The sequence below is a fragment of the Gekko japonicus genome, unplaced genomic scaffold (assembly GCF_001447785.1).
Source record: "Gekko japonicus isolate JY-2015 unplaced genomic scaffold, Gekko_japonicus_V1.1 scaffold1714, whole genome shotgun sequence".
In the NCBI taxonomy this organism is placed as follows: Eukaryota; Metazoa; Chordata; class Lepidosauria; order Squamata; family Gekkonidae; genus Gekko; species Gekko japonicus.
Window position 1 is genome coordinate 123,695 of NW_015177064.1, and position 24,317 is coordinate 148,011.

General features: G+C 44.7%; 1 protein-coding gene across 2 annotated transcripts in view; it reads left to right on the forward strand.

Moving 5' to 3' along the window:
* The first annotated feature begins 1,998 nt into the window (after window positions 1–1,998).
* SSBP3 (single stranded DNA binding protein 3) overlaps window positions 1,999–24,317 on the forward strand; it is a 255,670-nt gene continuing 233,351 nt past the window's right edge. For both annotated transcript variants that reach the window (XM_015428176.1, XM_015428177.1), the window contains exons 1-4: window positions 1,999–2,315; window positions 3,154–3,226; window positions 3,476–3,537; window positions 5,680–5,764. In XM_015428176.1, the coding sequence (XP_015283662.1) occupies window positions 2,260–2,315; window positions 3,154–3,226; window positions 3,476–3,537; window positions 5,680–5,764 (276 nt within the window). In that variant the 5' untranslated portion in view covers window positions 1,999–2,259. The remainder of the gene's footprint in view (window positions 2,316–3,153; window positions 3,227–3,475; window positions 3,538–5,679; window positions 5,765–24,317) is intronic.

Genomic DNA, 24,317 nt, shown 5'->3' on the forward strand with positions numbered 1-24,317 from the left:
GATATTACTCCCAAAATGCACAGAAAATCGCTTTCTATAAATGCAGATACTAAGCGGCGTTTGCTTCATGCAGAAGACAGTGTTTCCCCGCCCGCCTTTTAAATATGCACCTTTGAATATCGCTGAACTTTAATGGGCGTGTACGCGCTTGTAGTTTATATTAACTCTGGGGTTGAGTTTTCCTTCTTCCACTGTTTTTTTCCCCAGGACACTGACCTAGCCTTTAATTGTTTGGTGATAGGCATGTAAGGGGGAGGGGCGTTACTTGTTTATTGGAACAGCACAGTTAAAAAAAAAAACCAACCCAGGCGAACAGTTTCTAGTCCCCCCTAAGGATGTATCCAAACAGGCAGCCAATCAGCACTTACACAGCTTTTTTCAAGCTTGTATTTTTTAAAGGGACAGTAGCAAACGGGTTATAGCACATTTAAAGAGAAAGTCACCAATAGGCTTTTTATTTTAAACTGGAAAAATGTTCCCAGCTTCTCAAGCGGCTCTAACTTTAGGAGTCAGGAAAGAAATGAGCCGCAAATGTCGGTCTTTAGCTGTTAACAGTGATGGGAAGATGGTGAGTTATTGTTGCTGGAAGGAAACGAGGCGCTTTTCGTGGGTCACGCAGGCGCCTGTCAGTTTCATCTCTGGGTTTGTATAGTTTAAAGCCTGTGTTTCTAGAAGGGCTCCTATACTGTTTTTCTTTTGGGGGGGAAAAGCTGCCTCACCCCCCCCCCCCCCATCGCTTATATTTTTCGACCCTGGCCGTTTGAATAGGTCCTCGTGTTAGAGTAATGTTAATACAAAGAAACCTTTTCTCTCAAAGATCTGAGAGGGAAGGAGTCCAACTTTTCTAAAGCAGGGAGGGAACATTGTGCCCTCCTCCCCTCCAAGGTGAAGCAAAAATAGCCTCAAGGGGACCGAGTGAGCAATATAGTTGGAAGGATTGAGCATTCAGAGAGTACCGAGGTTGAACTGCGTGATCCTAATCGTATTGCCTTGGACGTAAACCCCACTGAGCCTTACTTCCTCGTAATGTCTGTTTAGGATCAGGCTGTGAAAGTGGAACCGAGACACAGCTACCAAGAGGCCCAAATTTAAGCCAACCCACTGCCAAACGTCAGATCCCTCAGTACCATGGTAACGCCACGACTGAAATCCTATGCACGCTTACTTGGGAGTAAGCCCCTCTTGAGGCAAGTGGGACTCGCTTCGAAGTAAACCACTTGCCTGGTAGAGGTCCCTTTTAACTACGTAGGTAACACTCCTCTGGAACTTTTCATACGTAATGCTGCGATCCTTAAGATTAGTGGCCCCACTGAGAAGCGCGGGTGTACCGCTGACTATAAGAGGCTTGGAGGATCGTAGAGCAGAAGGAGAGCTCTGTAATAAAAAGGTAAGGGGGGGGGGTGGGGAAGGTAAGGAATGACCAGGAAACCAAAGGCGGCGGCGGCGGCGGCGGCGGAACCAAAAGAGGACCGAGAGAGGATGTTGCCGGGCAGAGACAAACAAGAGGGAAGTAGCGTTGGGAGAAGAGGCAGATGTGGGCATGGAAGGGACATCAAGCCGAAGAAACGGCACGCCGAGGCAATATGGGACCCCTGAGAGTTAGGGAGGAGGGAGCCCATGGCCGGGCTCGAGAACTGGGGGGAGGCGAGGGGGGTGGCGGGGGGGTGATGGGGTTTCTGGGAAGGCACCTGGCCAGAGCCGGGAGCTGGGTAAGAAAGCTCGCTCGGTCCCAACTCAGCCTGAGGCAGCGGGAGGTGGAGCTCCCGTCTCAGCCAGGGGAGGGGGAGGGAAGACTCCTTTAGGAAGCGGCTGGAGCGGCGAGGGCAGGCTTGGCAGCCTCCTGCCGTATCTCCCTCGGTGCCACCTTAAAGTAGCTGCTCAGGGGCGGAGCAGCCCTTCCCCCCGCAGGCTGCCGATTGGTCGGGGGATGTATCCATTGTGGAACGTTGACGCCCGCCGCGTTCCTTCCTTAGTGTAGCCACGTTCGGTTGAGCCGGGGGCAGCCGCGGTAGCGGCAGCAGCAGCAGCTGGGGAAGAAGCCGGAGCCGAGGACAGGGGCAGGGCGATGGGGTCGAGGCCGGGGCTTTGACAGCTGCGACCAGTGCGAGTTGGTGCAGCGGTGGCGGCAGGCGGCGGTGGCGGCAGAGCCTGGGCAAGTCACAGCTGGGGGAAGGAGCGAGGCTCGGGAGACCGAAGAGCATCGGAGCAATCGAGGCAGCCGCAGCAGCTTCAGTTTTCGCCTCTTTCTTACTGCGGACCATGTTCGCCAAAGGCAAAGGCTCGGCGGTGCCCTCGGATGGGCAGGCTCGGGAAAAGTAAGCGTCGAGGCGGCGAAGGGGACCCCGGGGAGATGAGCGTGGTTTCCTCCGGCAGGCGGTCTCCCCGTCCCTTTATTGTCTTAGGGGAACTCGGGCAGCTGTGGGAATCCTGCAGTCGAGAGGGTGTGTATGGGGGGGGGGGGGGGGGGGGGACAGAGCCCCCTCAACCAGGCTGCTTTGGAGTGGGGGGTGAGAGCTAAGGTGGCGGGTATAAAGGCACGGGAGAGGGAAGCATGGAAGCATCGCGTCCTTTTGTCTGGAGTGTCTGTCCGTCTGTGCAAGTGGAAAGGGCGAAGGGCTTTGTCCAGGCAGTGAGCAATCTCTAACCGCCTGCATGCTCTTCCTTGCTTCGACAGTCTGCAAGTTTTGTGTGTGTGTGTGTGCGTGGAGGGTAGAATCAGAGGCTTCGGCGGCAGCTTTTTTTGTCAGATCGTCTTGCATCTCTCCCCCCCGCCCCCGACCTAGCCAGGAGCTGTTAGGGAAGACCCTCGCAGCAGCCACGGCTCCTTGGGTTGCAGGAGGCTTTAATGAATGGCCTGGGATGCTGCTGGCCGCATAGCAAGCGGTGCCTGTGCCTGAAGAAGTTCATTTTGTTTTCTGCACTGAACTACTATCAACTTATCTTTGAGGTGGGATGGGGGCGCGGGGGAATACTTCTGTCTCTCTGCTCCAAGGACAGGAAGGAAGTGATATTTCCCTGCTTCCTGGGGTTTGGCTGGGTTCGCCCCTCACTCAAGGGAGAAGAGACTTAGTGAGGAAGGGGGACAATTCCACAAAGTCATGTTTGAGGCAATGCTTGGTTTCTTTCTCCGACTCTGGTTCTGTTCTGTTACAGGTTAGCTTTGTATGTCTATGAATACTTGCTGCATGTAGGAGCACAGAAATCAGCACAGACCTTTTTATCAGAGGTGAGTGACTCTTGTTTACTTTTAACCCCTTTCCCTCAGTCCCTGCTTGAGATAGCCTTTGTTTTCCGAAGCAGCCTCCGTGGTCTCCATTTTGAATTTTTTATCACCTTTTGCCATTTATTGCTAGTTGGCCTCAGAGCCTGCTTGGGGAAAGGGGAGGGAAGTGGTGGGGGCAGCACCAGGGACAGAAACCTTCCCCCTCCACTTTGGTATTGCCCCTAACCTCTTTGCATGCTTTGCTGTTTGCAGATCCGATGGGAAAAAAATATCACACTAGGAGAACCTCCAGGGTTTTTACATTCATGGTGGTGGTAAGTGCGTGCGGCTTATTTCTCTCCCCTCAAAATAGAAACTTCACTGCTTAACTGTTTGTAAGTGGGAAGGAATGTCCTAGGCAAAAGTTTTGGCTTGAACTTACATTTCTGAGTTGAGGAATAGATACAGTTGCAGTCTCTTCATCCTAGGTAGCATTTAGTTGGGGTGGAGGGAAGAAGGGAAATGTCCTGAAGCGAAATGTTTTGAAGCTGACTCTAAGTTATCCAAACTAAATGCTTCTCATTCGCCTCTTATCATCCTATACGAAGGCACAAGGGTGATTCTTGCTTCCTTGAAGATGTTGATGCAGGGTGGCTTAGTCCTAAGGAGTGTCATGTGGTTTCAAAGGGTGGATGAGAGTGGCATCTGGGGATGGGTGCCACTGATAGACATGACCTGCATCCCCCCCCCCCCCCCCCCCCCCCTGCCCCAGTACACTGTTGTTGTCAGAATTTGTGGCAGACTGGAGAAAGGGGTGATATCTTGTACAGTTTTCCTGTTGGGTTTTTTTAAAATCCCATCTTGGGAAGATCATTATTAGTCTTTTGCATGAATTTCTAGGTTCACTTTGAATCTGAATGTTTGAAATAAGGGTTGGTTGTTTTTCTTATGCTCAAGTGCTTTTAGGATTGGAAAGTTGATAATAGGCAATAGGAATATTTCTTATAACCTGTCCTTAAACAGGTTTCTTGAAAGTAAATCCCATTGATTCAAAGATGAGTTTCTTTTGCATTGTTGGCATGCCAGTGTAGTTTGACACAGTAAAGGATGTTTTCAACCTGAAATATGTGGTATCAGTCTTGGTTTGAAAGATCAGGTCTGCTGAGGCGAAGAGCAGAGGAACACATGTTGCTTAAGCAGGTGATACAATTTTCTGTTTGGGTAAAAGCTAATTGAGGAGAGGTTGGGAATCAAATAGAACTGAGAGCTTCTTTGTTGTGAGCAGAGATGTTTTTGCTGCTGAGTCTGTAGTTTGCCATAGGCTTTTTGGGGGAAATGCCACTTACAAGTAATGTTAACAATGTTTGAATTGTTATAAGTCTTTAACATACTTACAGCTCCTATATATGCTTTGTCTATCTAGTACTCCCCCCTGTAATTTCTGACACTCCACCCCCCCAATAATCTTATTTATTTAATTACATGGGAAATTAGAGCTATTTACGTGGTGGAGACACCATGAATTTGGATATTGTGAACTTAAGTAATGGTGACCCTTATATATTTGTTATAGCCGAGACTGAGGATGAAATCTATGTTGTATTGACAAAATGGCATTTAATGGCAAACAGAAACAGCTCTGATGGATAGTGCTTTGGTTTAGAAGACAGGTCCAAGTATGGAGGGGATGTGTTCAGGTTTAAAAGAGCATCACAACAGCTTGAATCAGATACATTTGGTGACACTGAGGCTGAAGAAGAAGAGATTGAATTATACCCTGCCCTTCACTACCCGAAGAAGTCTCAGAGTGGCTTACAATCCCTTTCCCTTCCTCTCCCCACAGTAGACACCCTGTGAGGTTGGTGGGGCTGAGAGAGCTCTTTTGAGACCAGCTCTGAGAGAACACATGACTGACCCAAGGTCATGCCAGCAGCTGCATGTGGAGAAGTGGGGAATCAAACCGGGTTCTCCCAGATTAGAGTCCGTGCTCTTAACCACTACACCAAACTGGCTCTCACTGTTGAATGCTCAGCAGTGTCTCAGAAGTCCAAACACAAGGTTCTGTTTGACAACAGAGACAAAATATGGTAGAACTGAATATGGTAGAACTGAAGTATGATGAACATCTTCTAATGACCAGGAGCAAAGATCGCTGTCCGTCTCCCTTTTTTAAAATAGGTATGGATTGAGTGGCTTTGAAGGTAGTTGTTCAGTACTGGACATACAAAACAGTGGGCAAAGCACACTCATTCCCTGTAACTTCCATGGTTTTCTGTCTTTAGCTGTGTCTAGGGAGGGGGTCCTCTTAAGAAATACATGTGTTTAATGCTCCTCAGCTGATGACTGAATAAGGCAAAGGAGTGCCGCTTGTTATTGAGTTGTCGGAATGGTTAGAGTGTTTGTACCAAGCTCGTTGTACATTCATTGTATGTTGTACAAATAATAGTTATTGGTTTCTCTCTCCTTTTACTGTACAGTGTATTTTGGGACCTTTACTGTGCAGCTCCTGAAAGGCGAGATACTTGTGAACACTCAAGTGAAGCAAAAGCCTTTCATGATTACGTGAGTAACAAAGTTTTAATCCTTTTGCCAATAGATTTCAACTACTACAACACACTGAAGCAAATGCAATTAGGTAGGAGGAAGCAGGGTATTATCACTGCCGTCCAGATTTGGCTGAGCAGTGTTGCATGAAGTCACAGCTATGGTTCAGATATTTACGTTGATTACTAGAAGACAGTGTATGTTGGTCCAGTTAAGTGGTCATGCATCTTCCCGCTGGTTCTTGGGGTGCTGAAAACGAGGGCAATGCACTAGTGATGTTTATCAAGTTAAAATCTCATTTGCAAACTTTCTGGCATAGGTAAAGAGCTGTGTTTGAATGTTTAAATGATCTCTTCCCGCCCAAAAGGAGAATGTAATCTAAAAGCTCTTCAAGACCTGCTTGTACTTAAGAGTCAGTAGGTTGCTTTAGACAGCCAAATAGTCTTCGTTCCAAGATATCAGTACAAAGGTTTTAAAATTGCCTTTCATTCATCTTATCTTTTCTTTCATTTTTGATGGAGAAAGCAATACAAAGTATATGATTTGTAGAGGATCCTGGGTGTTGTGTTCAGTGTCTTATTTTGAGGTGCAGGATTTTGTGTTTCTATCTTTGTGATGTGAAATAGTAAATGATTTATTTTCTAAATTAATGCTTGGGGCCCTGAGGTTACATAGCAAGTTCATGATACAAGTACTGGGTGTTTGCTTTCTTAGACAGAACAAAATGTTTTCAGAGTAACCACAGAACTACAAGCCCCAAGGAGGATTATGCTAGAAGATTTTTCATTGACCCTATCCTGGTAGAGGGGACATTGCCCCGAGCTAATTTTGTTCTACAGTTCTGGATAAACTTTGACTTGTCAGCTTCTTTGATACATAGATTTCTGTCTAACCTGTGATGGCATAGAGCTGATTCCCAGGAGCATGTAGATTTTGTGTTTGAGAAGAGGAGGAGGCATAGCCTCCTGACAATGTATTTCATGGCTGTTTAAAGTAAGGTTTGTTAGTAAGCAACTCTGTCTCACCGTGCCCCTTGGATTGACTTTCAGTCCTCAATATGCCCAAGTATACTGCAGAAATTGTAAAAAGCTGGATTGCAATGGGTGAAAAGTGAGCTGCTGGTTCTTGTCCAAATTACCATTGAAATGAGCCTCAAAATAGCATCCAGGACAGAAATTGTGATATTGGGGGAGGGGCACGAGTTGGACAGCCTGGTTCAAAGCATGTTTGCTTGGAAGGAAGCTCCATTCACTGAAAAAAAATCTTTGGCCCAATTCATAAGTGACAAGTACGGTGGAAACTGTACCTCCTTTGCTCTGGTCTCATGCCTCTCTGGTAGCATCTGTCAGGAGGAGCCACACTGTTTGCTTGATTGAATTATGTGGTTCTTTCCCATGTTGGTACTGCTACCGTTAGCGGAAGGAGCAGCATAACTTGCCCAACTCCCATGGCTTTCGGTTGGGTGTTAGCTGGAGTAGTGGGAGACTTGGCAAGAGGATGGGGGCGACTTCAGTGCTGCTAGAGTAACATAAATTGGTTGTTGCTTCTGAGCCAGCATACTTGGGTTCCCAGCCACGGGGGCTGTAGCTCTTGTAACCCTCGGCCCCTAAGGCAGTAGGAAGTTCCAGTAACTCCTGTAGTATGATTTCCTAGTGTTCCAGAACATGGAAAGATCCATGAAATGTGTATTGCTGTTCAGTATTTATTATGGGTGTGTGAAGTCCTTTTTTCTGAGGTGGAAGAATGCACTTTATAAAGAGAATTTTAATATTTTGCCCTACTATCTGCTGATGCCATTGTATCCGGAATCTGGAACTGTACTTTCTCAGAAAGTTGGCAGATGGTCAGGCATTGATCTGATTTTGTATTTTCAGTGTGATCCTTTCCCTGAGGAGATTCTTTTACCCTTGGTGGACAGACTTGGAAGTTACTTTTCTGACTTGTGGACGTAAACACTTGCTTTTACACCAAAGTGTATGCTGTTACTGCATGCATTAGCAGGAAGCAACATAACTTTTTTTTTTTTTTTTTTTAAAGAACCATAGCACTCAGATTAACATGCAAGTAGGTGTTTGTTCCTGCATGGGTCTGCTTTTGCTCCTTTGCAAGTGTGCTTTGGTTTTTAACCTGTCTGTGTTCTTCACAGAGCTTTTGGGTAGGATTCAGCTTATAGGGGAGAAAGTGAGTGCTGGAGGTGACAGGCAGGATTTTGTCCCAACCCGAATAGTGTCTTAAAGGCTAGTATTTTCTCTTCACAGTGAATGGCTGCATTTCACATCCGTTGCTTTCAGGAATACTGCATGAGTGACAACAGAATGTGGCTTCATTCCTGATGGTTCCCCCACATCAGAATAGCATGAATTTGTGTTCTGCTGTAGCAGTTTTGGCTTGGCTTAATTCCAAGGCAGAAAAGAGAGTGTTGAATAGGCTGGGTTATGCCATGGTGAGGAGCATCCACCCCTGTAGTCTGTTCCTCTGCCTCTCTTGGTGGGGGGGAGCACAACAGCTTGCCCTTACTTGCTCCTCACTGGCAGCTCTTGGATAGTTTTGCCAGTGAGGAGATGGCCGCAAGGGAGACTGAAACCTAGTTGCTCCAAACTTGATGAGACACTCTTATGACTCCCTCTGACATCACTGGGGCCAATGTACCCATAGATGAATTCAGGATTAGGATCTTAAATCTTTATACAGTATAACAAATGACCCCTGCATTTTGGGTATCTTAGTTTTTTCTTTTGTATCCTGGCGGCTTCTGACTTAATGGTGGCCTTTATGAAACCTCTCTTAATTCAGTTTTATGTGGTGATTCATGTGAGAGCTGGTGGAAGAGTTTGGCATATCCTTTGTAGAGATGTAGAACATAATGTGTGAAGGGACAGTGTTGGCATCCAAGATACGGTCATGTTACATTAGCAGTAGCCTTATAATCGTTTCTGAGGATTTGATGTATTTAGAGAAATTAATCTTTTTTAGCTTGGTAATAATTCTAATAATAGGCATGAGTGCATTAGATGATTCACATAAACTTCTTTAATACATGTTGCTTTAAGCTTACAGCAAATAGACACAATCCTGATTGTGTGTGTTTTTTTTAAAAAAAACTCAGTGTAATACAGTTTCATAACTGCCCTAAGTACTTTACCTTTTTAGTTTTATTATGAAGATTGATAAGAAGATTTTCTGTTCACCCTATTCTCTTCTTCCCCCCGCCTTCATTTCATTATACTGTTTATTTGTAAAGGACTGTTGGCTGTAAAGTAGTTGGCTAATATATAACTGTGACAGTGTTCCTTTATTTATATATGTACCAGTCTATAAAGATTTTTTTTCTCCCTTGCAGAATCAATGCTTTTTCTAACAGCTGTATGTCTTGTATTTTCATTAATGAATCCAGGAAGCAATCAAGTCATAATATGTTATATGACTGTATTGTGGGTGATTAGAAGTTTGTTTTTTAACAACACAGTATGTGGTTCGTAATTGCTGAGCACATACTGACGAAATGCAGATGTCTTTGCTCTGGCCAACGGTGAAATTGTATGTGTGTGTTTTGAGTACAGTTCTGCTGTGGAGGGAGATGTCACAACCTGATCTTTCCATGTGTACCTTGATGAGACGAAAATACAATTTGTGTAAGGGTGTGTGTTGGGTGCTGGTGGGAATGAGGCTTTGTAGTGCGGAGGCTATTAAAGAACATCAGACTAAATATAGAGCCTTCCCACTTTTCCTGATTCTTAACTTGCTTCCCCTGCCCAGAATACCTCGTGCTGAGGTTGGACCAAGTGTCAAACACACTTGCCTAATAAAACCTTACTAAGAGCCTGGGCTTATCGAGCCTGACATACAGGAGGGATCTATTTGCTCTTCTTCTGTCCAAGGGCCCCAGTGGAGGCTGGTAGTGGAAGAGCCCCCTGCATATAGTTTAAATGGCAAGCCTTCTGAACTGTTAATGAATGAATGGTGACTCATTCAGAAAAGGCTCCCAACCGGACCGGAGGATAGTTGGCTGTGTGATTTGGAATGACACAGTGTGGAGACTTAAATGGGGACTCCAGGAGGAACATGCAGGATTGTGAGAACATGTTAATGGCTACTGCTGTTTACAGTCTAAAAAAGATTTTTCACTTGAGAACCTACGCAAATTGTGATCAGAGTGGACAGATGACTAATGTGGCAGATGGGATAAAAATAAACTGCTATTATGTGTTGTCAGAATGATTGGTAAAAAAAAAAGTCTTGTTTGAGCTTTTACTAGCTGTTGGGTGACTTCTCTGATTTAAAGACATGGCTTGCATGCATTTGTGAATTCCTTTCTGTGTGTTTGTAAATGGTAGAGACTGAAGCCAGGGAGTTTTCTTTACTTTGTGAAAATATTAACATTGAAAGTGCTTAGCCCATGGTGTGTGAAAGACAGATACTGACATTTTGTGCATGATGAAATGCATTTGAAACCTGGCACTGTTTCCTTTGCATGCTTCTTTTCCATTGTTTGTGGTTGAGGTGTGGCTACTTCGACACGTAAGAAGCAAATCTCTCCAGATCAGTAGGCTGGGGGGGAGTATGTGCTTCAAAGAATGGGAAACCATGCTACATTAGCAGCCTGTGTAGCAGCACTTGCTTACCAAGTAACTTCCATTCCATTTTTCAGTACAGCTCAAATATAATTTTCAATATAACAACCCCAACAAAAAGCTTTCACTCTTCTTGACATTTGGTAACTTAACTTATTGAGGAGAGTTCTGAGATGGTTAAGCTGAACTGGCTAACTTCGAAAGGCGTTCTAGATGGTGGGATACTGTGTGCTGAATTGCAGGCTGTAGTATGAGGAGAAACATGAACCTTGTAGCAAAGGGGGGATGGGTGTATAATGTTTGCAGACCACACAAACTGGTGCTTTTTTCCACTGTGAGCTGAACACCAAATATCCCCTAGTGCTGGGGCTTTTTTAACCTCTTAAAATCTGCCCCCTGCCAGAGGAATCCTTGACCAAATTTGTGCTGGAAAACAGCCAACCCTGGGAACGTGAAACTGAGGGTAGTTGTCTGTGTTCAGTGACTGATTTTTGTTTCTTGCTTTATAGTATGAGGAAAGGGGACTACTTGTATCCTCATTCCCCTTCTGCTGCTTAGTATCTTTCAAGCTAAGTTCTGACCTCTTGTATTTCTAGACTGATTTTTGCGACACACATGTTCTTTCTGCAGTAGAATTTCATTGAAAAACACATTAAAGTTAGTTAAAACCTAGGCTAATTTGAACACCTGAATAAAGTTCTTTATCAAAGCTTCAGTTTTATAGAGTTGGATTCAGTTCTCCCAGTGTCTAAGGATAGAGAATAAATGTGACTGAACTTCGTGTTTTTAATGTTGTGTTACAGTGGTTTTAGATTTGTGCAAGTATCAGGTGGGGGGAGGGGGGGAGAAGAGAGATCCAAAATGTGCTTCCAATTTCAGCGTTTCTGTGCATTTCCAAAAGAAAATGTTATACTCTCTCTAGAGGGTTAGTGCTGTTGGCACAGCTGCCCTTATCTTGCTTCTAGGCAAAGCCCCTTCGTAAGCGTGCTCGTATTACATTGTGGCGGTGTTGCCAGACACTCTTGTTGCTGGTTTTATTGTGCATCTTCTGAGCTGGTGAGCTACAAAGGGATTGTACAGCATGACAGGGAATTTCAACCACTGCGTTATCTTGGAATTGGCCGATTGATGATTGCAGTTCAGCGTTTCAACACTGTGAAAGCCAATACAATTTGAGTTAGCTGTGATGACTGCCAGTTTAAATACCGCAGTGAATTTCTGTCAAATAGCTAATACACAGAATGGGGAATTGCAGAAAACTTGATCACTAGAACCAATTTAGTCGATTTTGGCCTCCAGCTACAGAAAATGAACTTAAATCTAGTTGACTGTCGCTACATACTTTTTGTGGCATTATTCTGTTTGCGTAGCCACCTGAGTGTAACTTTGAGAGACAGTGCAAAACCTCAGAACTGCTTTCAACCCAGGAGGGTTTTTTAAAGAAATATTTTTTAAAGTACACGTGGAGATTACAAAAAGTAACTGACTTCTTGATGCTCTTACTCTTTTGGAAGTACCTCATAAACATTTTAAAATGTGGTATTATTCTTGAAAAATAAGTTTAAAGTTTGTATTTTGAGGCTAACGTTGTATATCCATGTTTGATGATTGAGGTTAAGACCTTTGGTCATAAAAGCTAATAAACATAAGTAATAAAAATAAGTATTTTAGAATTGCATGGTCCAGCTGAAGAATTTTTTGAGGATGGTGGTCAGTGCCAGAAAGATTTTATTTCCCAGATGCTATAACAGCCTGTCTGCTTGCTTCAGCAAAAGAACAACCCCCCAAAAAACTTTTCTCATTAACAAAATCTAAACTTCTTTACTTTAAAAAAATATCTCCGAACACTGTTTTGTGTTGAATAGTTAATTATAATCTTCCAAAAAAAGATTGATTTAGTTGCTGTCTTATGCAGAAGCAGTGGGTGTGACAAAAATATTTTTTTCTACATGACTTAACCTTAATTGCTAGGAGAATGTGACAAGAATCCATCTCTTCACTATGGGTCCTTCTCCTTGCTGAAATGAAACTCATATGCATTTTAGCCTCATATAGTGGACTTGACTGTGGGAGATCTAATCCAGTAGAGAGTGGCTTTGAAATCCTGGCAACTAGCAGGTATTCATTCAGAGCCCAGATCTCTGTGGTAGGTACTACCTTAGCCGAGGCATGATCTCACCACAGCATATCTGGATCATTTCTTGTGCTCTGCTAATAGTTCTTATAATTCTTTTGTAACCCAGATTTACATACTTTCCCATTGTTTTATTGGATATGCTACTTTTTTCAAGGATACAGAATTGGTGCATCTGCTGAGGATGCTCAGATGTATAGCTTTTCTTTTTGCCATGCGTTTCCAAGGGCTTGTACAGATGAGGATTTAGGGGAGTAATAGAAGTGCTAGTTGTCATTCATTTATTTGAGGTAATCCAAGTGTCTTTACCAAAGTATCATGTCTGTAGATGGAATTTTGCAATCCCCCTCCCTGCACTCAAGCAGCAGTGTCTCGTTGCTAGCAAAATGCAATTCTCCCACCAGATAGTGATGCTATTTTTAGCAGTATAGTGAGGTTATGTGAATATCAGCAGCGCTTATTGGATAGTGCCTGTAATGTGGAGATTTTATTTAGCTTCCCCCCCCCCCCCAGTGTGTCTACTTTTGAGTTTTTAACTTTTTTTTGCTGGGTGTGTCTGCTTTTGCCATGTGACTTAATGAGAACGTTAGAAAAGTGGTACCTAAGTGTGTTTTGAACAAACCCAGCAACCAAATTATGTATCTTTGTGGCATGAATCTCTGAACCTTAAGGCTACCCCTTCAGCATATTGTGCTGTTTCCCTCAATCTGCTGTTTGGCTTTTTTTAAAGGTTTCTGCCGGGCCTTCTGAAGGAAACTCCCCATATTGTTCTCAGCGGGGGGGGCACACAATCACCATGGGGTGGGAGGGGAGTAGCACAGTGTTCCCTCCAAGCTGAGTTAGTGTGAGCTAGCTTACAGTTTTTTCGCTCCGGTTCACACATTTTTGTCTTAGCTCAGGAAGGATGGCTCCAGAGCAAACTAATTTATGCAGTAGCCAAGTCGCTCGCTCACAACATTAATGCCTGTAGCTCACAAAATAGAATTTTTGCTCACAAGACTCCACAGCTCAGAGGGAGCATTGGAAGTGACCCATTTGGAATGACTGGATGAGTAAACCTAGAAAGTGTACTAAAGGAAAGTGTGTCAGTGATCATGGATTTGGTGGTGGTGATGACGACAGAGAGAGTTGGTGCAGCTGATTTAATTAATAGGTGATGGTTTAAAGCAAAGAAAGTGCCTGCATTGGTTTTACAGAAGCCCTGATCTAACAGTTGGTGTCTCCTCAGCAGGCTGAAGGATATGCTTGGAATGTCCCTGAGAGGCCTCACTTCTGGGAACCTGGAGGAAACAATGAAGAAAGTACATATTTGACCCATTAAAGACCTGAGACGGTTTATGGTTTTCTGACACATCTGGTACAAGTCTTTGGGGGTCTGAACAGATGGAACAGAAAAGCCTGGGTTAGTCTGAACAGGACTGGAGTATTATATCTAGAGGTGAGGGCTGGGAGTGGGCCAGAGTCTCACATACTTTCCCATTCCCCCACCATAGGGAAAAAGAATGATTGAAGCAGGCATATAGAGCAAGCATCTTCTGAACTCTGAGACATCTGAATAAGTTTGTTTTGTTGTTGTTTTAGAGAAAGGAATGTTTTTCAGCATAACTTGGTATGTTTGTTCAAGGAGCTAGAAGGGAGTTTAATACAAGTTCTGTATCAATGCACATTTAGGTTAAGTGTACAAAAAATCTTATATTCTAATAGCAAAGTCAGACAGTCTTTGGAAACCTAAATCCAGTGACTGGACCTGTGAATGGGCAAGACAGATCTTTCTATAAAACTGAAAAGGGCCCCAGGTTTGCAGAAAAATGTGAAATCTAAAAAAAAAATACAGTGGGGTTTTTAAAAAAGCCAAAAATGATAAGATGTCACCTATAGCTTTAAGCAGTGGATTCCCTTGATGGCTGTTGCTAGACAACCACAGTTTTCCAGGCTGGGTTTATGTGAGGGATAAAGGCAGGGGGAGGGGACAGGGCCCTTTCCAGGCCTATTTTGGCCTTTGAGGGAGGAACTCATCAGGGCCAGGCCTGACTAGGGCTCCTGGAGATTTTGTGGTGACATCTGAGGAGGACAGGGTTTGGGGAGAGGAAAATCCTCAGCTGGATATCATGCAATATAGTCCACCCTCCAAAGCAGTCATTTTTCTCCAGGGGGACAGATCTCTGCATCTAGAGTTCAGATGTAATTCTGGGAAGTGACCTCAGCAGGGTATAATGCTGTAGACTCCACCCCCCCCCCCAAAAGCAGCCACTTTCTTCAGGGGAACTAGGGTTGCCAACCTCTAGGTGGGGGCTGTAGATCACTCAGAATTACAGCTGCTCTCCAGACCATAGAGATAAGTTCCCCTGGAGAAAATGGCTGCTTTGAAGGATGGAGTCTGTGGCATTATACCCAGCTGAGGTTGCTTCCCTCCTCAAACTCATCCCCCCCCCCCAGGCTTAACCCTTCCCCCCAAATTCCCCAACCTGGAGTTGGCAACACTAAGGGGCATTGATCTCTGTAGCTGGGAGATCCATTGTGATTCTTGGAGAGCTGCAGCCACCACTGCTGCTGTGGTGGTGGGGAAACAGGTGGGTGGCTGGGAGAGTGGTGGGTGGGGGGCAGAAAGAAAAACAGTGATGGGGGGCCAGAAGGAGAGAGAAAATAACAGGCATGGGGGGGGAGAGAGAGAGAGAGAGAAGGGTTGGCAGAAGGCAGAAAGAGTGAGAGACTGAGAGAAGTAGGGGGAGAGGGAAGGAAGCAAAGGCATGAGGAAATGGGATAGCTGTTCCTGCAAGTTTCTTGTGGGTCTCCACTTGTACTTTCTAACTTCAAGAGCAGCTGGGCAATGAAGCAAATTAAGGAAGATGCATCTTTTGAAAGCTTATGAAGTAATGGCAGGAGAAGTGTAGAGCTGAACTCATAACATTGCGGTGTGTTTAGATTAATGAATACGTAACCCTCTTTCAACTCCAATTTTTTAGTATCATTTTTCTAGCTCCTTTAAATACCAATAGTGGGCAAAATGCTTTACGAACATGATCCCTTTTATCATCAATACTTGTAGGAAGTAGATTGTATTTTATGGATGAATTTGTGATGAAGGGGTTAATGCATTATGCATCTGTAGGAAGTTTGCAGGGGGATACCTTGTCTTAGTAGGGCACATGGATCCTTAAGTCATAGGAACACAAACTGCTTCAAATATTTATCTGTAGCTGTGGGATTGTTCTTCTGTAGACATGATGGTTGAAATTTCAAGAGATTCCTTAAGAGAGCTAAGAAATGCAAACTGAATAATATTCTTTCTATACTACGTGGAGAAGAGTAAACTGTACACGCAAAATGTTTCAGCCTGTTTTTATTTATAGGTTGAATTCCTACCCACTCCCTAGGGGGGTATATTCCACACTCAGGCATGGGTGAGGCTGGAACAAGGGACATGGGTTGATCTTCCTGCTATAGTTCTTCTAAAGGTACACTGTTGTATCTCTGAAGATAATTTATATGATAGCAGACACAACTGGGGTTTAGCTCTGTGGTAAAGCACATGTTTTACTCACACAGAATTTCAGGTTCAGTCTCAGCCATTTCTGCCCAACAGCGTCTCTGGTAGCTGGGCCAAGAGGAGGGAGCACTGCCTGATGCCTGGGAGAGTTGCTGCCAATGAGGGTACTTTATGTTGGGCTGACATATGTTGGGCAAACCCATGTGTAGAATGCAACATTCCTGCTTGCTGATGTAGCCTTCTGTGTTCCCCAAAACACAGCCTCTGAGGTTTGAGCCACAGGAACAACTCCAGATGCAATGTGGTGATCAGCATTCAGAGGGTGGAGTAGGCAAAAAATGGGGGGGGGGGCAGTCTGATGGAAGACAAGCCTAGAGTACAACTCGCTGAATCTTGTTGTTGGTCTGTAAGTGCTTGAATTGGTGTGCTGCTACATCTCCTTTTAAATTTATTTATTTGTTGAGACTTTAATCCCATCCTACCCCGCAAGCAGTCTCAGGACTGCTTACATCATATCAAATCACAATAGCACTTCCATAAAAACATTAACTGCTAAAACACTGCTTTAGTAAAAATTCAGGTACGGTAATTAAAATATAATAGCAGGTCGATGAATAACCACATTCCCACACTCCCGCAATACCGAACCCATGCCAGAGAAAGCAATAGATCTGATGGGGTATAGGTCATAGGGCGGTCAGAGCAGGAGAGGCTGATGTTAATTGACACCTGCCACTTCAATCAAAGGCCTGGTGGAACAGCTCAGTTTTACAGGCCCTGCGGAATTGCAATACATCCTGCAGGGCCCAATTGGGAGTATGTTCCATAAGGCTGGGGCCAGGGTCAAGAAGTCCTTGTCCCTGATCATGGCAAGGCGGATGTCTTTTGGGCTGGGGACTGCTAGACAGTGTTGGTTGGGAAAGTGCAAGGCTTTTCGGGGAACATACGGGGAGAGACGGTTCCTCAGTATGCTGGTCCTTGGCTGCAAAAGGCCTTAAAAGTTACTACCATAACCTTGAATCTGATGTGATATTCAACCAGCAACCAATGTAGCTGGCACAGCACTGGCTGAATGTGCGCCCGTGGAGATGTTGCAGTTAGCAGGCGTGCTGCTGCATTTTGTACCAGTTACAGTTTCTGGATTAGGTTCAAGGGTAGGCCTGTGTAGAGCGAGTTGCAGTAATCAAGTCTGGAAGAGACCCTTGCGTGGATCACCATTGCCAAGTCACAGGAGGAAAGGTAGGAAACCAGTTGCCTGACCAGCTGAAGATGATAAAAGGCTAATGTGGCAACATTAGTGACCTGGGCCTCCGTAGAAAGGGAGGTATCCAGGATCACTCTCAGACTCCTCACCGTGGGTGCTGGTGTCAGTATCGCCCCACCATGGATTGGGAGTCGGATTCCCGAACCCAGTCTCCTGTGACTCAGGAACAAGACCTTCATTTTAGTTGGATTAAGTTTCAGTTGGTTTTGTTGTAACCAATCAGCCAGGGCCTCCAGTGCCCTAGCCAAAACATCCTGAGTGGAGTCTGGCTGGCCATTCATCAGCAGATACAGCTGGGTGTCATCAGCTTACCGGTGACAACCCAGCCCAAACCTCTGGTTTAGCTGGGTGAGGGGGCGCATGTAGATGTTAAAGCAGTATTGGGGAGAGGATCGCCCACTGCGGGACGCCGCATACCATTGGGTAATGTGGTGATACCCTCTCCCCAAGCGTCACCCTCTGTCCCTGACCGTGGAGAAAGGAGGACTCAAGGGAAGGGAGCAGCAATATGCTGTGTAATCCCAAGAGAACTCATGGTTCATTGTCCCCATTCCATAGGGTAAATATATGGTCCAGTCCTGACTTAGTTTTATCACCAGTGAAGTACCTTACCTATTTCCTGGGAAGAGACAGGAGCTGCATGGAAAACCCATCTGATCTGCATATTTGGAAATGCTGAATACCTTATGATTTAATGACAGGCATTAACAGACACACAGCAAGTACCAGCTGTACCAAAACATTTGAAATGACTGTGCACACTAGGGTAGGGGTATGTGTGTGTTCGTTTTCCAAATGTGTACTTACGGAGAAACACACTGGTGATATGTACCTAATCACAAGCCCTGGTGCTCCAGAAGAAGTGCAAGGAACTGCATGTGAGAATTCTCTCTTGTACTGTAGAAAAACCCTTGCAGTCCTCTTTATTCCAAGGTGGGCACTTGTGTACTTAATTTGGTCCTTAAAAATGAACTTCTGTTGACTCTCTCTTTGTTTAATAAGAATCCATAGCAGATAAACCGGTGGCAAGGTAATGACTTTGCTATGTAAGAGTAAAAATGCATCATTAAAACACCCTCATTCATCTAAATTCTTTGAAGAACATTGGCCTGCTTTAAAAGCTTTCCTTGTAGCTTCAGAGGCAAGCACCTATTTGTCGTTTGAATGAACTAATGTCCTTAAAGCAGGAGTTATTTTGGCTTTCGACAGTTGCACAGGAGTTGCAGGAATGGATGGTTGTTGGAAAGCAGTTCTTCCTTTTTTTAGTTGATATTGACAAAACCCTGAAAGCATTAAACCAGAGGTCATGGCAAAGCGCTTACGCTGTAGTCTCTGTGATTGGGGAGCCTAAATATTTATCCTGGTCTGTCCCTAATGAAAACAAATTGTCAACAGTTGTTCAGTAACTGACTAAATTAAAATCTGTAATTAGTCAATTAGATTAAAGAGTTGGCACAACCTGATTGTATCATGCTGGTTAGGTTATTAAGAGAAAGGGTGTGATTTTTAATTACTGAATGCTAATTTTGACGGTTTCAAATGGAAACAGACGTTTCACCCCCACACACACACACTTCCCCTACCCCACAACTCTTTCTATTTGTGAAAGAAAACAGCAAAATGTATCTAATCCAGAAAAGATATAGTTTTTCTCTCTAAATATGGAGGGGGTTTCCATCAGGCAGATCCTTGTGTGTGTCGGGGGTAGAAGTTGTGAATTTTAAAATGCTTATTTCCCCCCCTATCAGTCACTGATACACTGAACAGTCACTGAACAGCGTTCCGCGCCTTGGTGTTTAGTCATGCCGGCCACATGACCACGGAAATGTCTTCGGACAGTGCTGGCTCTTCGGCTTTGAAACGGAGATGAGCACTGCAACCCTAGAGTTGGATTTGACTGGCTTTCGAGCAAGGGAACCTTTACCTTTACTATCAGTCACTGAATGCTTTTGTGATATGCCTAAGAGGAGGTAGCCCTCATTTTGTGAGATGGTGTTACATATGTCTTTCTGAAGGAAGTCTAGACCATGGATGGGTGCTTAATATTTGTAGACTAGAATCTCAAGTCTAGTAAATAACCTGCTTTTTTAGTAGAGGCTATCTGTCTGGGGACAGGAGAAGGGGGGGGGGCGTTAGGATATGTGTGTGTTTACAGCTGTTTGTATGAGAGATCATTTTGCCTGTGATCCTCTGGGTGTTACAAGCTGGCTTTCCAAGCATTGTAACTAAACCACTCATTCAGAGATCCCTTTCACCTACTTTGTTTTCTGACTTGCTAGAGATCACTTGTAATCTGCTGTTGGCTTGGATTGCTTGTTAGAGGGGGCATGGGGAAGGGACAGCTGTACAGTTCTTTATCGGCAGCTTTCCCCGCATAGAGATGGTTCTGAATAGTCTTCGCTAACGGATGTGTACTGCTGAGATGCTAGTGACATAGAAGTGAGTCATTTCCCAGGGAACCTTTACCTTTACTATCAGTCACTGAATGCTTTTGTGATATGCCTAAGAGGAGGTAGCCCTCATTTTGTGAGATGGTGTTACATATGTCTTTCTGAAGGAAGTCTAGACCATGGATGGGTGCTTAATATTTGTAGACTAGAATCTCATGTCTAGTAAATAACCTGCTTTTTTAGTAGAGGCTATCTGTCTGGGGACAGGAGAAGGGGGGGGTGGCGCTAGGATATGTGTGTGTTTACAGCTGTTTGTATGAGAGATCATTTTGCCTGTGATCCTCTGGGTGTTACAAGCTGGCTTTCCAAGCATTGTGACTAAACCACTCATTCAGAGATCCATCCCTACTTTGTTTTCTTCCTTGCTAGAGATCACTTGTAATCTGCTGTTGGCTTGGATTGCTTGTTAGAGGGGGCATGGGGAAGGGACAGCTGTACAGTTCTTTATCGGCAGCTTTCCCCGCTTAGAGATGGTTCTGAATAGTCTTAGCTAACGGATGTGTACTGCTGAAATGCTAGTGACATAGAAGTGAGTCATTCCCCCCCCCATTCTCCCCCTCCCCAATTCCTTGCCTCCATGGCTCTTTTTGTGCAGGCTTTGATCACCATTAGAAGGGGATGAGTCTCTGGTTTGCGAAACAAAGCCAGTTAGGAAACCATGTTGCTGTATACATGAAAGCCTGCTTATTTTTGTACAAGTCATGGGCACCCTCTTGTATTCCCCTCCTCCCCCTTATTTTGCTTCAGGGCAGCATGTAAAATCAGGCACTTGGTCTGCGTTGGCTCTGAGGAGTTCTAGTACGTCTTGGGCACGATATATACTGTGCCTTTGTGCTGACCCCCTTTCCTTGCCCCCACCCCCCCAGTTTGTGAAAGGATGTGTGTGTCTCTTTAAGGGGCTGACAGATTCGTAGCACTAGGTAAATACAAACCTTGTAAACCTTCCTTCATTTCCTTTCTGTGGTCCCTTCAGGGGAACAAAGAAACTCAAGCAGTTCACACACAAAGCTAGGGTAGTCTTCTCCCACGGCTGTGGAACTAAAACTATCGAAACAAGGACTTCTGTCCCAAGGCCCTGAAGCAACGAAATTGTTTATTAATAAGGAACAAAATTTAGGAGAAATGAGTCCCTCCAATTCCTGCAGCTGGCAATTAAAGATTTTGTTAAGAGGGTGCGACATGTGCAAATATGACTAGGACTTTCCTGTTCTGTTGATCATTTCCTTCCTTACCTTGGAAGCTTGGATTCTCTCCTACCTTTTATAGTAGATTTTCTGTACGTTGTTTAAATACAGTCTCCTAACCTTCTGGTATTATCAGTTACTCAGTCCTAAAAAGTTTTAATGCAGAGGTGTCAAACATAAGGCCCAGGGGCTGGAACTGGCCCGTCTAGGGCTCTTATGTGGCCCGCAAGCAACTGGTGCAGAGGAGGGAGTGCTGGGGGGGGGAGTGGGTGGAGCCACTCCACTGTGGCTTCAGCACGGCAGAACAACCTCTTCTGCAGCAGTCAAGCATCATGGGAGCATCTGCCCAGTGCTGCACTGATGCCTCTCCTGTCTGCCTATGTGGGTTTTCCTCTGCCCCCCGCTCCCAGCCCATGGGGCCTTGCAGTGAGGATGTACTAACTCGGAGCTTACCAGCTGTTGTCCTTTATACAGTTTCTATCTCCAGTACCAGGCATTATGTTTTACAGCACACTTGGCCCAGCCCAACAAAGTGACATTTATGTCAGATCCGGCCCTCATAACAAATAAGTTCGACACCACTGTTTTAATGTTTACAGGTTGTGCACATACATTTACCTGTCATGTAATAATGGGTGGTAGGTATAAAGTTGAATTAAAGGTAGTGTTTGTGCACATTCAGACCAATGCTCCCTCTAAGCTGTGGGGTCTTGTGAGCAAAAATTCTACTCTGTGAGCTACTGGCATTAAAGTTGTGAGCAAGCAACTTAGCTACTGCATAAATTAGTTTGCTCTGGAGCCATCCTTCCTAAGTTAGGACAAAAATGTGTGAGCTAGAGGCTCAAAAACTGTGAGCTAGCTCACACTAAGCTTAGAGGGAACACTGATTCAGACTCTCATTCCCTTCTCCCAACAGCTTTAGCTGGCATGTGTAGCCGTGAGTGTGGGTAGTGGGGCTTGCCAGCAGACAGGTGGGGAAGAGCAAGCAGATGGGTTTTGGTGGGGACTGCAGTGGGTCCAGACAGCAGCTTCACTTTGGGATATGCTCATGCCAGCCCCACCATCCCCACCGCCCTGATCCCAGCACTCTGTATCTAAATCTTTTACAAGCTGTGTGTGTTCTTTGCTGGCAGTTACAGATCGTAGGAAAACGGGGAGGGGAATGACTGCTTCTGCTCAACTGTTCATTTCTTTCATTCTAAAAATTTGATCACTATCCCACACCTTGCTTTATATGTGAACTAGGAAAAAGGCCCGTTGTGAAAATAAATACAACAGCCTCTAGAAAGAGACTCTGGGCGGGTGTCCCAGCCTTGGACACTCAGTGTCAATTCGCTGTGGCGACCTCAGCAGGGTATAATGACACTGAGTCCACCATTTTCTCCAGAGGAACTGATCTCTGCTACCTAAAGAACAGTTGTAATTTTGAGTGATCTCCAGCCCTCACCTGGAGATTGGCAACGATGGTTCCCCAGAAGGGAATAGTTGGTTTGGAGGGTGGAGTCTATAGCGTTGTACCTGTCCGAGGTCCCACGCCTCCTGAAACCTCACCCTCTCCAGGCTCCATCCCTCACATCTCCAGGAATTTTGCACCTGGAGTTGGCAACCCTATCTCCTTCCCAGCCAATCATCAACCTACCTTTATTCCCCCCTCTCTCTTCAGCTTTCCACCCCCCACACACCTGCAGCCTCTCCCATGCTCTGAAGCCCTGACTGCTACGTCACATTGGCTGTCATACGGGGGCCACTCTCCAGGGGAACTGATCTCTGCCATCTGGAAAGCAGTTGTAATTCTGAGTGATCTCCAGCCCGCACCAGTAGATTATACACATTTTACCTCAGAACAGCAAAACTGTTTAGAATGTTAGAGGCAAAAGCCAATCAAGTTGCATATACAAATGACCTCTGTGTTCTGACTGGCTATGGGGGGGAGAGGAACAGCAAAATGTTTAGAATGTTGGAGTCAGGACTCAGGCAAAGCACCCAGTGGATAGGGAAGACCCTCTGAATGACAGATCAGAGAGCGAACTGATTTTGGAGCGTGTGGAATGTTCTAGAGAAGTGCCACCACCATTCAGCTTTTATTTATAAGGGAGATGGGGCATGCACAAGGTTAAAAAATATAATTGCTTGATTGAGTTGTGTGGTTCTCTGAAGTGACAGATATCAATGGGGAGAGCGAATTACTAGCCCCAGTGACAGAGATGAAGGCGGAATCGCTGCTAAGCGACATGGATGTGGTCTATAGATCATATTCAGGCTATATAAAGAAAAATAATCTGCCTGGGGAAATCGTGGTAAGATTCTCGAAGAGGCATGTGAGGGATGCAATCCTGAAAGCGGTTTCTGGAATTTCCCTGAAAGTGGGAGAGAATACTACCAGAGTATTAAAGGACATTCCATTTGAAGTAAGACAACGGAGAAAGAAGTATAAAGAACTTGTGCTTTTTCTTCAGACAAATTCAATTGAATATAAATGGTTATTTCCAGAAGGCATTACTTTCAAGATTAAGGACAAAAAAGAAAAGATTGACTCTGTTCTGAAAGCTCAAGAATTTCTAAGGGTCCAGTTGGGAAGGTCAGAGGACGGTAAAAAAAGAAGAGGACAGCAAGTCCAGTGGCGAGCTAGACTCGGGTTCTTCCAGCGAGGACTCTCTGTCAGAGCAAGGGGCAACAGCCCCAAAAAGTCCTTATAAGTTACGGAAGAGAAGGGGAAAGGAGAAGTAAAGGCTGAAGGACTCTGAATTGTGCCTTTGAGAATTTTGAAATGGGATGAACGGGGGTACTGTTTTTAGACAGTTAAATTTACGCTTTCAAGGAAAAGTATTATAAATGTTTGACTCAGTTTATAATGTGATTAATGATGGGAAGACTTGATGTAACTAAGCTAGTAGGAAGATCTCCTCTCTTGGGCTTTTAGTTAGTAGTGGGTTCTTTACTTTATCCCGTAAATGTAGTTTCCCTTCCCTTTTCTTCTGTTATAGTTTTTGTAGTGATATAAAAAAATCCCCTCTGGGGGCTCAAAAAATTAAAAAAATAAAAGATATCAATGGGGAGAGCCCTAGCATGGAAAGCTAGTAGTTCTGCTGTTTACTACTCTGTGACCTTGACAATTACCGTAGTACTGTTTCTGTACTCCCTTTCTACTCTGAAAGTCTCTCCACTGTCTCATATGAAGAGAGCACTAATGTTGGGGTACTAGTAATAAGGTTCAAAATAAACTTATTTATTTTATTCAATTTTTATCCCACCCTCCCTGCCATCAGGGAGGGCTCAGGGCGGCTTACAATAAGGGTTAAAACCACATGAAAACACAAACATGACAAGTGTAGCTCAACAATAAAATAGAATAAAATGAAAATAAAGTGCTGGTGACAATAACAACCCCGGTGGCCATGATAGATGTTCCCAAAAAATGGCTCCCGTTGGCATCCGGCAGTGTTCCCTCTAAGCTGAGTTGGTGTGAGCTAGCTCACTTTTT